This window comes from Camelina sativa, chromosome 11 (genome assembly GCF_000633955.1).
Source record: "Camelina sativa cultivar DH55 chromosome 11, Cs, whole genome shotgun sequence".
Taxonomy (NCBI): domain Eukaryota; kingdom Viridiplantae; phylum Streptophyta; class Magnoliopsida; order Brassicales; family Brassicaceae; genus Camelina; species Camelina sativa.
In genome coordinates this window covers 5,018,024-5,029,479 of record NC_025695.1, presented here as the reverse complement: position 1 = coordinate 5,029,479, position 11,456 = coordinate 5,018,024, and the positions used below count along the sequence as shown (strand labels likewise).

The 11,456-nt window shown below is 34.1% G+C and overlaps 2 protein-coding genes across 2 annotated transcripts; both read left to right on the top strand.

Annotated features, from left to right (window-relative positions):
- On the top strand, nt 3,675-4,690 carry LOC104721707. The gene is made up of 2 exons (XM_010439751.1): nt 3,675-3,901; nt 3,979-4,690. The coding sequence occupies exons 1-2, from the start codon at nt 3,734-3,736 to the stop codon at nt 4,531-4,533; spliced, it is 723 nt and encodes a 240-aa protein (XP_010438053.1). The 5' UTR covers nt 3,675-3,733; the 3' UTR covers nt 4,534-4,690.
- Nucleotides 6,913-11,136, top strand: LOC104721708. Its single transcript, XM_010439752.2, has 15 exons — nt 6,913-7,329; nt 7,657-7,784; nt 7,892-7,963; nt 8,113-8,226; nt 8,711-8,779; nt 8,867-8,923; nt 9,063-9,116; nt 9,200-9,262; nt 9,353-9,415; nt 9,519-9,674; nt 9,776-9,931; nt 10,054-10,134; nt 10,228-10,289; nt 10,371-10,482; nt 10,834-11,136. The coding sequence occupies exons 1-14, from the start codon at nt 7,173-7,175 to the stop codon at nt 10,447-10,449; spliced, it is 1,311 nt and encodes a 436-aa protein (XP_010438054.1). The 5' UTR covers nt 6,913-7,172; the 3' UTR covers nt 10,450-10,482; nt 10,834-11,136.

Below are 11,456 nucleotides of genomic sequence, written 5' to 3'. Positions count from 1 at the left end.
TTATCTTTAAGATAAGAACACTCATAAAAATAAAACGAAAGGCGTCTAAAGTCCTCTCAGAATATAAATGCACTAAATCATCACTTTGTTGGTATAAAACGATGTTTCGGAGCACATTGCTTATGGGATGAGAATTTGTTTAGTGAGGGACAAGTATTATAAAAAGTAGTGTAGAACCACACATATTTTAGTACTACACATGAAGATTTATTCATTCACGATGATTTATTCTGCAAATCTTCGAATCTGATGTGCACTAAAAATTGAGAGGTATTCTTATGCTCTACTATTGATTATTTATAGACATGTGCTATAAACTTTTGTTCTAAACATGTGTTTCTCTAACAGAAGAAAAAACAAAACGTACATAATAATATATGTAAAATTTTAAATTTTCTATAATGTTTCCTATTTTTAATAATTTCTTATATGATGGCCTTTCCTCCTATGGTTCTTCTACGTTTGTATTTAGCTTAAACTCTGTATATATAAAGATTTTTTCGTAATAAAGAAAAGTATTGTCAACAAACATACATGCATCTATATATCGGATTTGAATTCACAAATCGACATAGCAAAACTAATATAAACTAGTGTAGTTATATATATTTTACTACCATAATAACACAATTTTCATTATTAAGTATAGTAAGTACTAATATTTATTATGTGGTGTGTAACTAGACTTCACGTAGCACAATTTGTTAGGACGGGATATTCTTTGAAAAATATTAGGTTCAGCTCTAGGGGTGAATTTTTGTATTCACCCCTTTGCCTCCAATCAGATTGTTCTATCTAATATTTTATTTAAAAAATAAATCAAAATTAAATTAAAAAGCAAAACTAATTAAAAAAAAACAAATTCTGTATACTTTTATTTATAGAAAGTTAAATATTGTCTTGGTTTAGATTTTACAATTAAACGAGGTTATATATCGGTTTCGATTTATAAATGAGAATTAGAGTTTAGATTTTATAATTAAAACGAAATTATATGTCGGTTTGGGTTTACAAATGAGGTGGTTAGGGTTTAGATTTTGTAATTAGAATAAAATTATATGTCGGTTTGAGTTTACAAATGAAATGATTAGGGTTTAAATTTTACAATTAGAACGAAATTATATGTCGGTTTGGGTTTACAAATGAGATGGTTAGAGTTTAGATTTAACAATTAGAATGAAAGTATATGTCGATTTGGGTTTACAAATGAGATGGTTAGGGTTTAGATTTTACAATTACAACGAAATTATATATCGGTTTGGGTTTATAAAAGAACGGTTTAAGTTTTTAATTTTATAATAAATGTGTACAGATTTTATTTCTTTATTTTATAAAGAGATGAAGAAAGAGATTCACCTCTAGGGTGACTTTGTGAAAAAAGTGACCCATTAACCTATATCAACGTCAAACACCCTGAATGATATGGATCTTAACTTGTTAAAACACCCTAAACTTGTTCAGTCACAACTCACAAACATTGATTTGAGCACTACGTCCAATTAATAGCTAAAAACAACAGGAGCCAACTTGGTTATTCAAAAAATTATAATACTCAATAATCACTAGTCCATTTAAAAGCATTAAAAAAATCAATATACTGCTCGATGATTGATCTAGCTTTTCAAGTTTCCTTTAGTTGTAACTAATGAGGATATAAAGGAGCACTATAAAGTTTTGAATTATACAAAAGGACTAGAAATATGAATCAAGCCTCACTTCCCGTCCAAGAACGTCACGACCAAAGCTTAACAGTCTTAAAACGATTATTGTATCTCTATTATATTTTATTCTCATTTTGATTCGTCAAATATATAGTAAATTAGTAACGACAGATAAAAAAAAACCAGTCGATCATCTACAGCAAAAATACTTTGCAACAGAATTCAAATCATAACCACACGCATGGATAAAAGACAACCCGACCCAGTCATCAGGTTGATTAATAAGACTGACCTCTTTTTCATATTTAAGCCAGAACAAATCTTGTTTAAATAATTCATAATATAGGGTGAACGAGGTGTATCAGGTGAATAAGAATAATGATCGATCAAATGAACTATCATGAATCAAATAAATGTTCTCATTCATTTCTGCGTTAAAAACAAGTGGAAAAAGAAAAATTCACGAGATGACACCAAAACCCGAAATCACTAGGATTCTCTGAATAGAGATAAGTTAATGTGATTTGTGGAGGTAATAGCAAGGATTCCAACGTGTGGGAAGATAAATGAGTGAAACACACAGAACCAAATAAGCTAAGTGACGAGGGAAGCATGACACTTATCGGTGATGGTTAAAGGTCGGCCTCAATGTCTTGTCTTATCTCATATGATAAGGACTTATTACGATCACCACGATATATATACCTGTTTATGGTCCTCGTCAGATTTCACTCATTTTTCTCTTGGGATACAATGCCAGTTACGTTATTTGCAGTTTTTTAAGTGCTCCATTTCCGTAGTATATATTATAAAATGTAAGATATATAGTGTTGAATTTATCAAAACTAGTAACTAGTAATTAGTATAGTGTTGAATTTATTTTATGGAGTAATTTTTATCGATGTATCATATATGTCGCACTCGCACACGAAAATAAATCTTTGCGGTTTTTATGAAATTTATTTTAATGTGTGTTGGAAGTACGTTCTTAAATCTGTATGTAAGCTTAATCGATTTTAATTTTTTTATCATTAAAATTATACTGTTTTCTGTTAAAAAAGAATATATGAAAAGTTTATCCAAAAATTGAAACTTTAAGATACAGCAACACTACATTTGCTAGATTCACCAGGTATTTGGAAAGAGAATCCGACTAGTAGTTTCAAACTTTTGAAGCTTTTTGTTTTTGTTTTTTCTTTTTGCTATGAAAACTTTCGAATCTTTATCGTACATAACATGGTATACGTGTCAACATGCATGTAATAATGTAGACATACATCATCTATATCGTTTAAAGAATCTATATTATAATAGATACATTAATAACATAACCAGAAGAATAGTTCATATATTAGAAATGTGAAGTAATTAAGCTTAGTGTTGAGGTTAGTAGACGAAAAAATCGAATAGTAAAGTAGTACGAGTAGCTAATCTTGTAAATTTATTTGCTATGCTTTAAACTACACTAGTATAACTAAAACATAGTTAATTATTATGTAGTTTATTCTATAATACTACATTACTACATATATATACAGTACAACTTTGTAAACATCCATTTATATAAAACAAAAACGCAAAACATTTATTTTGTGAGAGACGGATTATAGACTATATCATATATTAACTGACGGACCTACTACATATAGACCTTTTCCAAAGTATAAATGAGTAGAAGAAGAAAGAAATAATAGAAGATAGAAATCAAAAGCGTGCAAGAATTACAAATAGTATCATGGGCTCAGCTAGATATCACTTTGGGGTTTGAAAACTAAACAAACAAGCGTAACAATGGCGAACAAAAGGACAAAATATGCCACGGCATCCCTCTCCATCCAACCCGCGTACCTTTATGTCTTTTCTCTAGTGTTTTTTTTTTCTTTCTAAAATTCATTATCTTTGTTTTTTTTTTTTTTCGGGTTAATGAATTTATTTTTTTTGGTTTACGATCGTTATCATTTTTCTTATAAATAGGGACCTTTTCTTTTCCAAACATTTCAATAAGTCACACATTACACACACACACACACAAAAAAGGGAGAGAAAAGTTCGATAATTTTGAAGTTGTAGAAATGGAATGGAGAGAATGTTATTTAGATGTGATCTTGGTGCCGCTAGGGCTAATGGTATATGCAGCGTACCATGTTTACTTGTGGCACAAGTTACGCACGCAGCCTCTCACCACCATCATTGGGACTAACGCTAGAGCACGCCGTTTCTGGGTCGCTTCCATCATAAAGGTAGCCTGATCAACTTCTTATATAAACATCTACACAGAAATATATGATTTTTTTTTTTAAATGTATTGCTTAATTAGGACAACGACAAGAAGAACATCTTGGCCGTTCAAACGCTGAGAAACTGCATAATGGGGTCGACTTTAATGGCAACAACATCGATCCTGCTCTGTGCGGGTCTAGCTGCAGTTATAAGCAGCACATACGCTGTGAAGAAGCCTCTAAACGACGCCATTTTTGGAGCTCGCGGAGAGTTTATGGTTGCTCTCAAGTACGTCACGATCCTCACCATCTTCCTCTTCTCCTTCTTCTCTCACTCACTCTCAATTCGCTTCATCAACCAAGTCAACATCCTCATCAACACTCCTTTTCCTCCGGAGGATTTGGAGGACGAGATGATGATGACAGCAGAGGAGTACGTGGCGGAGTTGCTAGAGAGAGGGTTTGTTCTGAATACTGTTGGGAATCGGTTGTTCTACGCAGCGCTGCCTTTGATGCTTTGGATTTTTGGACCGGTGCTTGTGTTTTTGTGCTCTGTCGTGATGGTTCCTCTTCTTTATAACCTCGATTTCTTCTTCTTCGGTAAAGAAAGAAGAAAAATCGATAAAGATAACTCTTGTTTTGGATCTGTGTAGAATGGAGCTTTTCGGTCAGTAGAACAACTGAACAAGTGATTTGTAGTTAAGTGATACTATCGTCCTATTGGTTAAGGCCAGAACTACTGAATTGCATGACGAATTTACATGGAAGTTGCAAATTTCGAAGATTAATTTTACGTTTTAATTTTCGATCTTTCGATTAAAAAAAAAACTAATTATCTAAAGCTAGCATACTATATATATGCGTGGTAGTATAATAATATATCATATATTGATTAGGGATTGCTGGGCGCTAGATGATGGAAGCGTATAATGACAACTTTGAGATATCATTTTGGAGTAATGTGTTTTGTGTGGTGAGTGATATGTCACGTTTTGTGGTTTAATGAGCGTTATTATTGGCACTTCCATCTGGGTGACTTTATAACGTATCCATATCGATCGCACAGCTCTCTTGGTATGTACGTTATTTTCTGTTTGTAATTTACTAACTTTATAATGCATGTGGCATACGTCGAGAAAGCAATGGGCCAAAGAATGTGATGTTCACATTTGTTCCGTGCATTAGTATCTTTCTTAATAATTAGTTATATAATTGTATGTATCATAGGAACTGTCGTCACGCGAGCCTATATAATCCTCCCAAAGACAATATATAAATTTTAAATTTCACCTAACACGGTTGTTTTCCTCTGCCTAAGATGAATGATCACAATGTTCACAACTCGTTAAGAGATGTCAATTCAGATTATAATGATAGCTAATTATATCCTAGTATGAGTTTGGAATCCCATGTGAGTTCGCCTAAATTCAAATTGTATTTGTTAACAAACTCTTTTGTTTTAATTTTTCATGCATTTACAATTTTAGGTTGCATTCGGTTTACAAAAAGCTATATATACTACGAACAAATACAATGAAATTTAGCTATGGAAATTTTCGTAGTTAAAAATTTATTTTCGTATCTCAATTTTGAAAAGTTAATCGACATGAGTGACTAATTATAACTTTATACGTAGTTATCCGTTACCAACTTAGCTACGGATTGGGTAATACTCAAATTTCATGAATATAACCAGTAATTTGTAAATGACCATTTAACCATGAGATAACCAGTAAGTTGATTGAGTAATAGAAAAAAAAACAGAAGAGAGAGTATATATATGGTTATGATGAGACCAGAGAAGCATATGTCAATTTTGTCAACCATTGCATAGAAGAAAAGACAGAGGATAAAACAGAGAAACTATGTGAAGATCATCAGATTAAGGCAATTGAAGAACTAAAACAAAAACATAAAGCCAACGATGAGATCAGATGATAAATTACCTCAAAACACAACTAAAGAAGAAGACAGTATATCTAATGATTATCATTGATATCTTAAAATTTATAAGAAATCATAGCTAAGACAGACTATGTTCTTCCCAGATTATTTTTTAGGGAAAACTTAGAGGAGCAGCAAGAACTGTGAGGCTGATGATTGATGAGAGACCGCAACTTTGGAGAGATACAGAGAGAATTGTATTCAAAACATTTATGCATGACTGAAAGGATAAATTACGTTGATCTTAAATTCTTAATCCTATTGGTTCTGATCTAGCTGAGCTGAGTTGGCATATAGTCCATGTATTTAATTTATTACTAGTAGTTGCTAATTACGAATTACTCAATTTGGTTAAACGTCAAAAGGGAACGAACGATAGACCAGACAGACACATCTCTAAAGGATCCAGCGGTACTTATTATCGAGATCCTGATCTATCGTATAGATTTAGATATCGCGAATCGTGATTCCCACCTTATTTTACATAATTAGAGACGAACGAAGATAATTAAATTGTATGGATCAAGATTCAAGAGCATAATTAAATAAATAAATAAAAAACTGTTAACGTGCGGTGTTGCTTGGAGAGAAAAACAAAGATTCTTTAGCTCTCTCATCAGGCAAATGTTTTATACATTGGAAAATTCGTTGAATAGAAGAATTTTGCTTAATTTATCGGGAAAAGTAATTAGCACTATTGGACCATACAACATGGAGTATGGGTCTAATATCTTCTTATCTACTGGCTTAAATCGGACATATATATAGTAAAATTTATACTATTATGTTTTTTTTTTCTTACTTATATACTAGTATTATGTTTTTGTTACTCAACGGCAACTAGCTGAAAAAAATCATTACTAATAGTTGAGATCTGATCTGATCTTAAGTTAATAAGTGTACTACTGCTGGGCTTTGAATACGACATTAATATCGACTGGTAAAATTGGTTGTCATATTTTTAACCCAAACAAAATAAATATCAACGTTTAGATCTGTGCCACGTAACTAATGTGTATCCGATGAATGCCGCGTGTCCTCGTCGGTCACGACATAAGGCATAATAAAGCTTTCACGTCGTCAACACAAAACCTCTCTCTCTCTCTCTCTCTCTCTCTCTGTGTGTTTCGTCTTCGCACGCTGTTAAAGAAATTTCTTACGGTTCATGGTCAAAAAAAAACACACAGAGACCTTCATTCGTAACTATATATATATATACACATTAACAGTGACAGAGAGAGATCGTGAGACCCAGAGAGAGAGAGGAAACGTATCTCTTTTTTTTTTTGTTTGGAATCTCCGTAACTTTTTCGTTGATCGACGCGACGGTGGTGTTTGATCTAGAGACATGATGTCGGCTGCGAAGCTCGTGGCTTTTTTACTTCTTGCCTTGGTTTTCACCACCACCGTCTTCACCGATGCTGCTGATGAGGTTGCTGGATCCGATGATGATGGCTCCTCTAAGATCCAACTGGATCAGCTTAATGCCAAGATCCGTGCTTTAGGTTAGTTAGCGAAAACTCTTTCCCTCTGATCGAGTAATTTGCAAAGTTTTGATTTTTATTTTTTTTGACTTGGATTCGTATTGGAATCGGAATTTTACTGTTTCAGCTACTTCAAAATGTGTGTTTCGCATTGACTTAAAGCTGGTAGCTTTTGGATCGATTTCAGATTTGTGAATCTTTTAAACTTATACCCTTGGCTAATGTCGAATTGCTTGCTTTGGTTCTTCAGCTTCGAGCTTGTTATTTATATACCGCTTGTTTTATTTGGTGAATGATGCAAGTTTTGGTTTATGAGCTTTTATGTTTTCGTTTTGCTTTGTTGTGAAGAATCCCAAATCGATGAGAAAACCCGGGAAGTTAAGGGCAAAGACGAGTTAGTAGCAGAGAAGGAGAAACTCCTTAAAGAAAAGGAAGACAAGATTGCTTCTTTGCATACTGAAGTCTCATCACTACAAGTATGGATCTAATATGGTTTCAATTTCGCCTACTTGTTTTGAACGTATCGTAAATTGTTCGACATGTTTGGCTTACATCTGATCTGTATGTTTTCACTACTCTCCAGAAAAAGGGATCATCAGATTCTGCAAAACAATTGGCAAAGGCTCAAGCACGAGCTGCTGAATTAGAGAAACAGGTGAGACTTTTAAAGTTCAGGAACTCTATCTGTTTTATACGGCTAGAATATGCACACCTATTGGGATATGTATATTGTATATTGTATAATATTCTCAGCTATATCATATCATAATCTGATTTTTTTGTGATGCTACTTCTGTCATTCAGGTAGAGGTACTCAAGAACTTTTTGGAGCAAAAGAACAAGGAGAAAGATTCCACAGAAGCTCGGACTAATGAAGCTGAGAAGAAACTAGTTGAACTTAACTCCAGCCTTGACAAAGTATGTCTCTTTACATCCTTACATCCCTTGTTTCATTTTCTCTTTACACAGTTCGATTAGAGACATGGGGAATGCTAAGTTACGTTTTNTTTTTTTTTTTTTTTTTTTTTTTTTTTTTTTTTTTTTTTTTTTTTTTTTTTTTTTTTTTTTATCTCAGCTTTAGCTAGACTTTGTTTAAGGTTGAGTTTAAAATATCTTCATGCTCTAAGCATCGTCATTTATGATATGATATTACCATTGCAGTTTCCATTCTCAGCTATATTAGATCTCCTTAGGACAGATCCTTGCCTTATTTGATACTTGTGTTTGATCTAAATTCGGGCTTGAGATGTATGGGAGTTCTTTAGAACAAGTTTCATGGTGCAATCTGATTCCCTTCTTACTATACCATCGACCATGCTTTTATGGATATGTACTTTTGGTTGAGGCAATTCTTATAGTATCGCCCTGAAGATGTTTAATTATAGTATCTGATGTCTTGCAGCTTCAGAAGACAAATGAAGAGCAGAAGAACAAAATCGGTAAACTTGAACGGGCTATTAAGATAGCTGAGGTACAGTAACCTCTTATTAAATTAAATTTCCTACGCTTTTGGTTTCTGCCTCACATATATAAGCTTAATCCAACTTTTAAATTTCAGGAAGAAATGTTGAGGACTAAGCTTGAAGCAACCACAAAGGCTAAGGAATTGCTGGAGGTATTAGTTTGACACAGCTTTCCACTTGGCTGTCTCTGAAGCTATTATAGTATTATATTTTTTCATTGTTTGGGAAATTAGCAGAGCCTGGACGCCGGGATTCAGCAGAAAGCTAATGTCAATTGTTCTATTTACTCAGGCTCATGGTTCGTGGCTTCCCCCTTGGCTTGCTGTGCACTGGTATAAATTTCAGGTAAGGTTATTGTTGCCTCTTTACTGTTTTGTAACATAGCAGTTTCCCCCACAACTAACATGGGATATTTCATGTACTCATAGACTTATACCGGGACACATTGGGAGGCCCATGGGAAACCTGCTGTGGAGATAGTAATTCTAAAGGTGCTGTTTAAATTCTGTCCTGTTGATATTTATACATCTAAACAGTATGAGAGCATGTGGCTAATGAAGTTTTAACTTATTATTGATTAGGTGACGGAAGCAAAAGCTCACGCTGAGAAGTGGGCTGAACCACATGTGGAAAACGTTAAAACTGTAAGCATCTTATCGGCAAAATATTTGGGACGAAATTTCTCTGCCATTAAATGAATGCCTGTAATTGGCTCATATATACTATGTTTTATGACACTTCTTACAGAAATATATTCCAGCCATCAAAGAAACCGTTAGTACACATGTTGAGCCGCACGTCCGAACACTATCCAGCAAAGCTAAAGAGGCTTACTATGCATCAAAGAGTGCTGTTTCCCCTCACATTGTCACGGTTCAAGAATTTGTAGACCCCTATTATCAGGTATAGTGTGTTTATTAGTTTCTTCTTTCACCGATAGGTCTGGTACACATTAGTCAGCTAACATTTATGGATGTAAACTTAATGCTTGTTACAATCTCCAGGAGGCCAAAAAGTTCAGCAAGCCATATGTTGACCAAGTGGCAACGACCACAAAACCACATGTTGATAAAATGAAGGTTGCAATGAAACCTTACACAACCAAGGTGATCATAGTCTATAAAGAGTTCCTTGAATCCGCCACAACTTATCACCATCAGGTCTGAAACCGAAACCTTTATCGTGCATATTATAAATATATATCTGAGTTATTCCACTTCTTAAATTCATCAACAAGTATGCTCGACTTTGAAAGCTAAAATCTATATGTTTATCTATGAAGGTCCAAGCCCATGTCGAACGAAAACTGAAAAACCATGAGCTGACGGAGCCTTTTGCTACCAATGAGTTTGTTTGGTTTGCGGTATACGCCTTGCTTTCTTCTAGAACGTATTCTGAGACTGCATGATTTATTTGTTGCCTCTCTAACTGAAAATCGAAAATCTATCCAATGTAGGCCTCTGCATTATTGGCATTGCCAATCTTCATTGCTTACAGAGTGCTCTGTTCTCTCTTCTGGTAAGTCTCCTAATTAGCCCATTTAGTTGTTTTATATAATATTTTAATCATAGAAATATCTCATATTATTGTTTATCGCAGCAAAAAGACAAAGATACCTGTTAAACACCCTCACCATCATGGCCGTCGTAAGGCCAAAAGGGGTCACACTGACAAGTGAAATTCATTGTTCCACGCACTCAAAATAGTCGAGGTACACTCTCACGTTTTATATTTTTGCTTGATATATGCCCCTACTGAGTAGGCTATTTGAGGAACATCTTCTCTCTTCAAAGTATTGTAGTTATGAAATTTCTAGCTTCCGGCCTCAGAAGAAATCATGTAGTCTAGTTTGTGTGAAGAAACAAATATGTAGTGTTAGTAACAGAGCCAAACTCGGATTATCGATTGTCGGTTACCTGGCTGGAATGTGGTTTTGTATATCTGAACATCTAAGATAGATCTGTGTGCAGATGTCACATGACATTAGGTGATTATGTGTTGCTTGCTTCCATACTCATGGATCATGGTTTCTGAATCCATTGCTTGTTGTTAATCGCTCCAGGTCATGAGGTTAAAACGCCTTTGCCGCGGACTGTTCTAAGGTCAGCTCACCGGACGGGTGCTTGTTGAGTGAAGGGAAAGCCTCGAGTTGGTGTATGATAGAGGCTCTTTGTGCAAAAGTGTTGACTTCTTTCCTTTATTATTTTGTACTGTTTTGGACAATTTTTTTCAGTATTTTACACAGAAAATTAGACATTTCTAGAGAAAATCTAGCAAAGCTTGGTGTATTTTAGTGTATTTTTTTTTCATTTCACGTGGATATATTGCGATATCTTTAATTTATCTTCAACTTATTAAGCTCTAACATGGTTCTTTCTCATCATCAAATTTATATTCTCACAAAAGTGAAATGTTTGTATATAAATAAAAAAATTCTTAGTTGAAAATTTGAAAAAAGAGAGAAGCCCGTTCGTTCCTCAATTAGAGAGCCACGGTGACCGTTTCTTGCGCTTAGATAGATAGAGATATTGGGACTAACAATTCATCATCAAATAGACAAATAAAGTAGTCGAAAAGCCAACAACAAGTATTGGGAATTTGATGAATGGAAAAAAAATAAAGTATTGGGAGTTGGGACTTGATTTGAGTAAAGAAAAGAGGCATGCATCTGTCTTAAAGGCACTT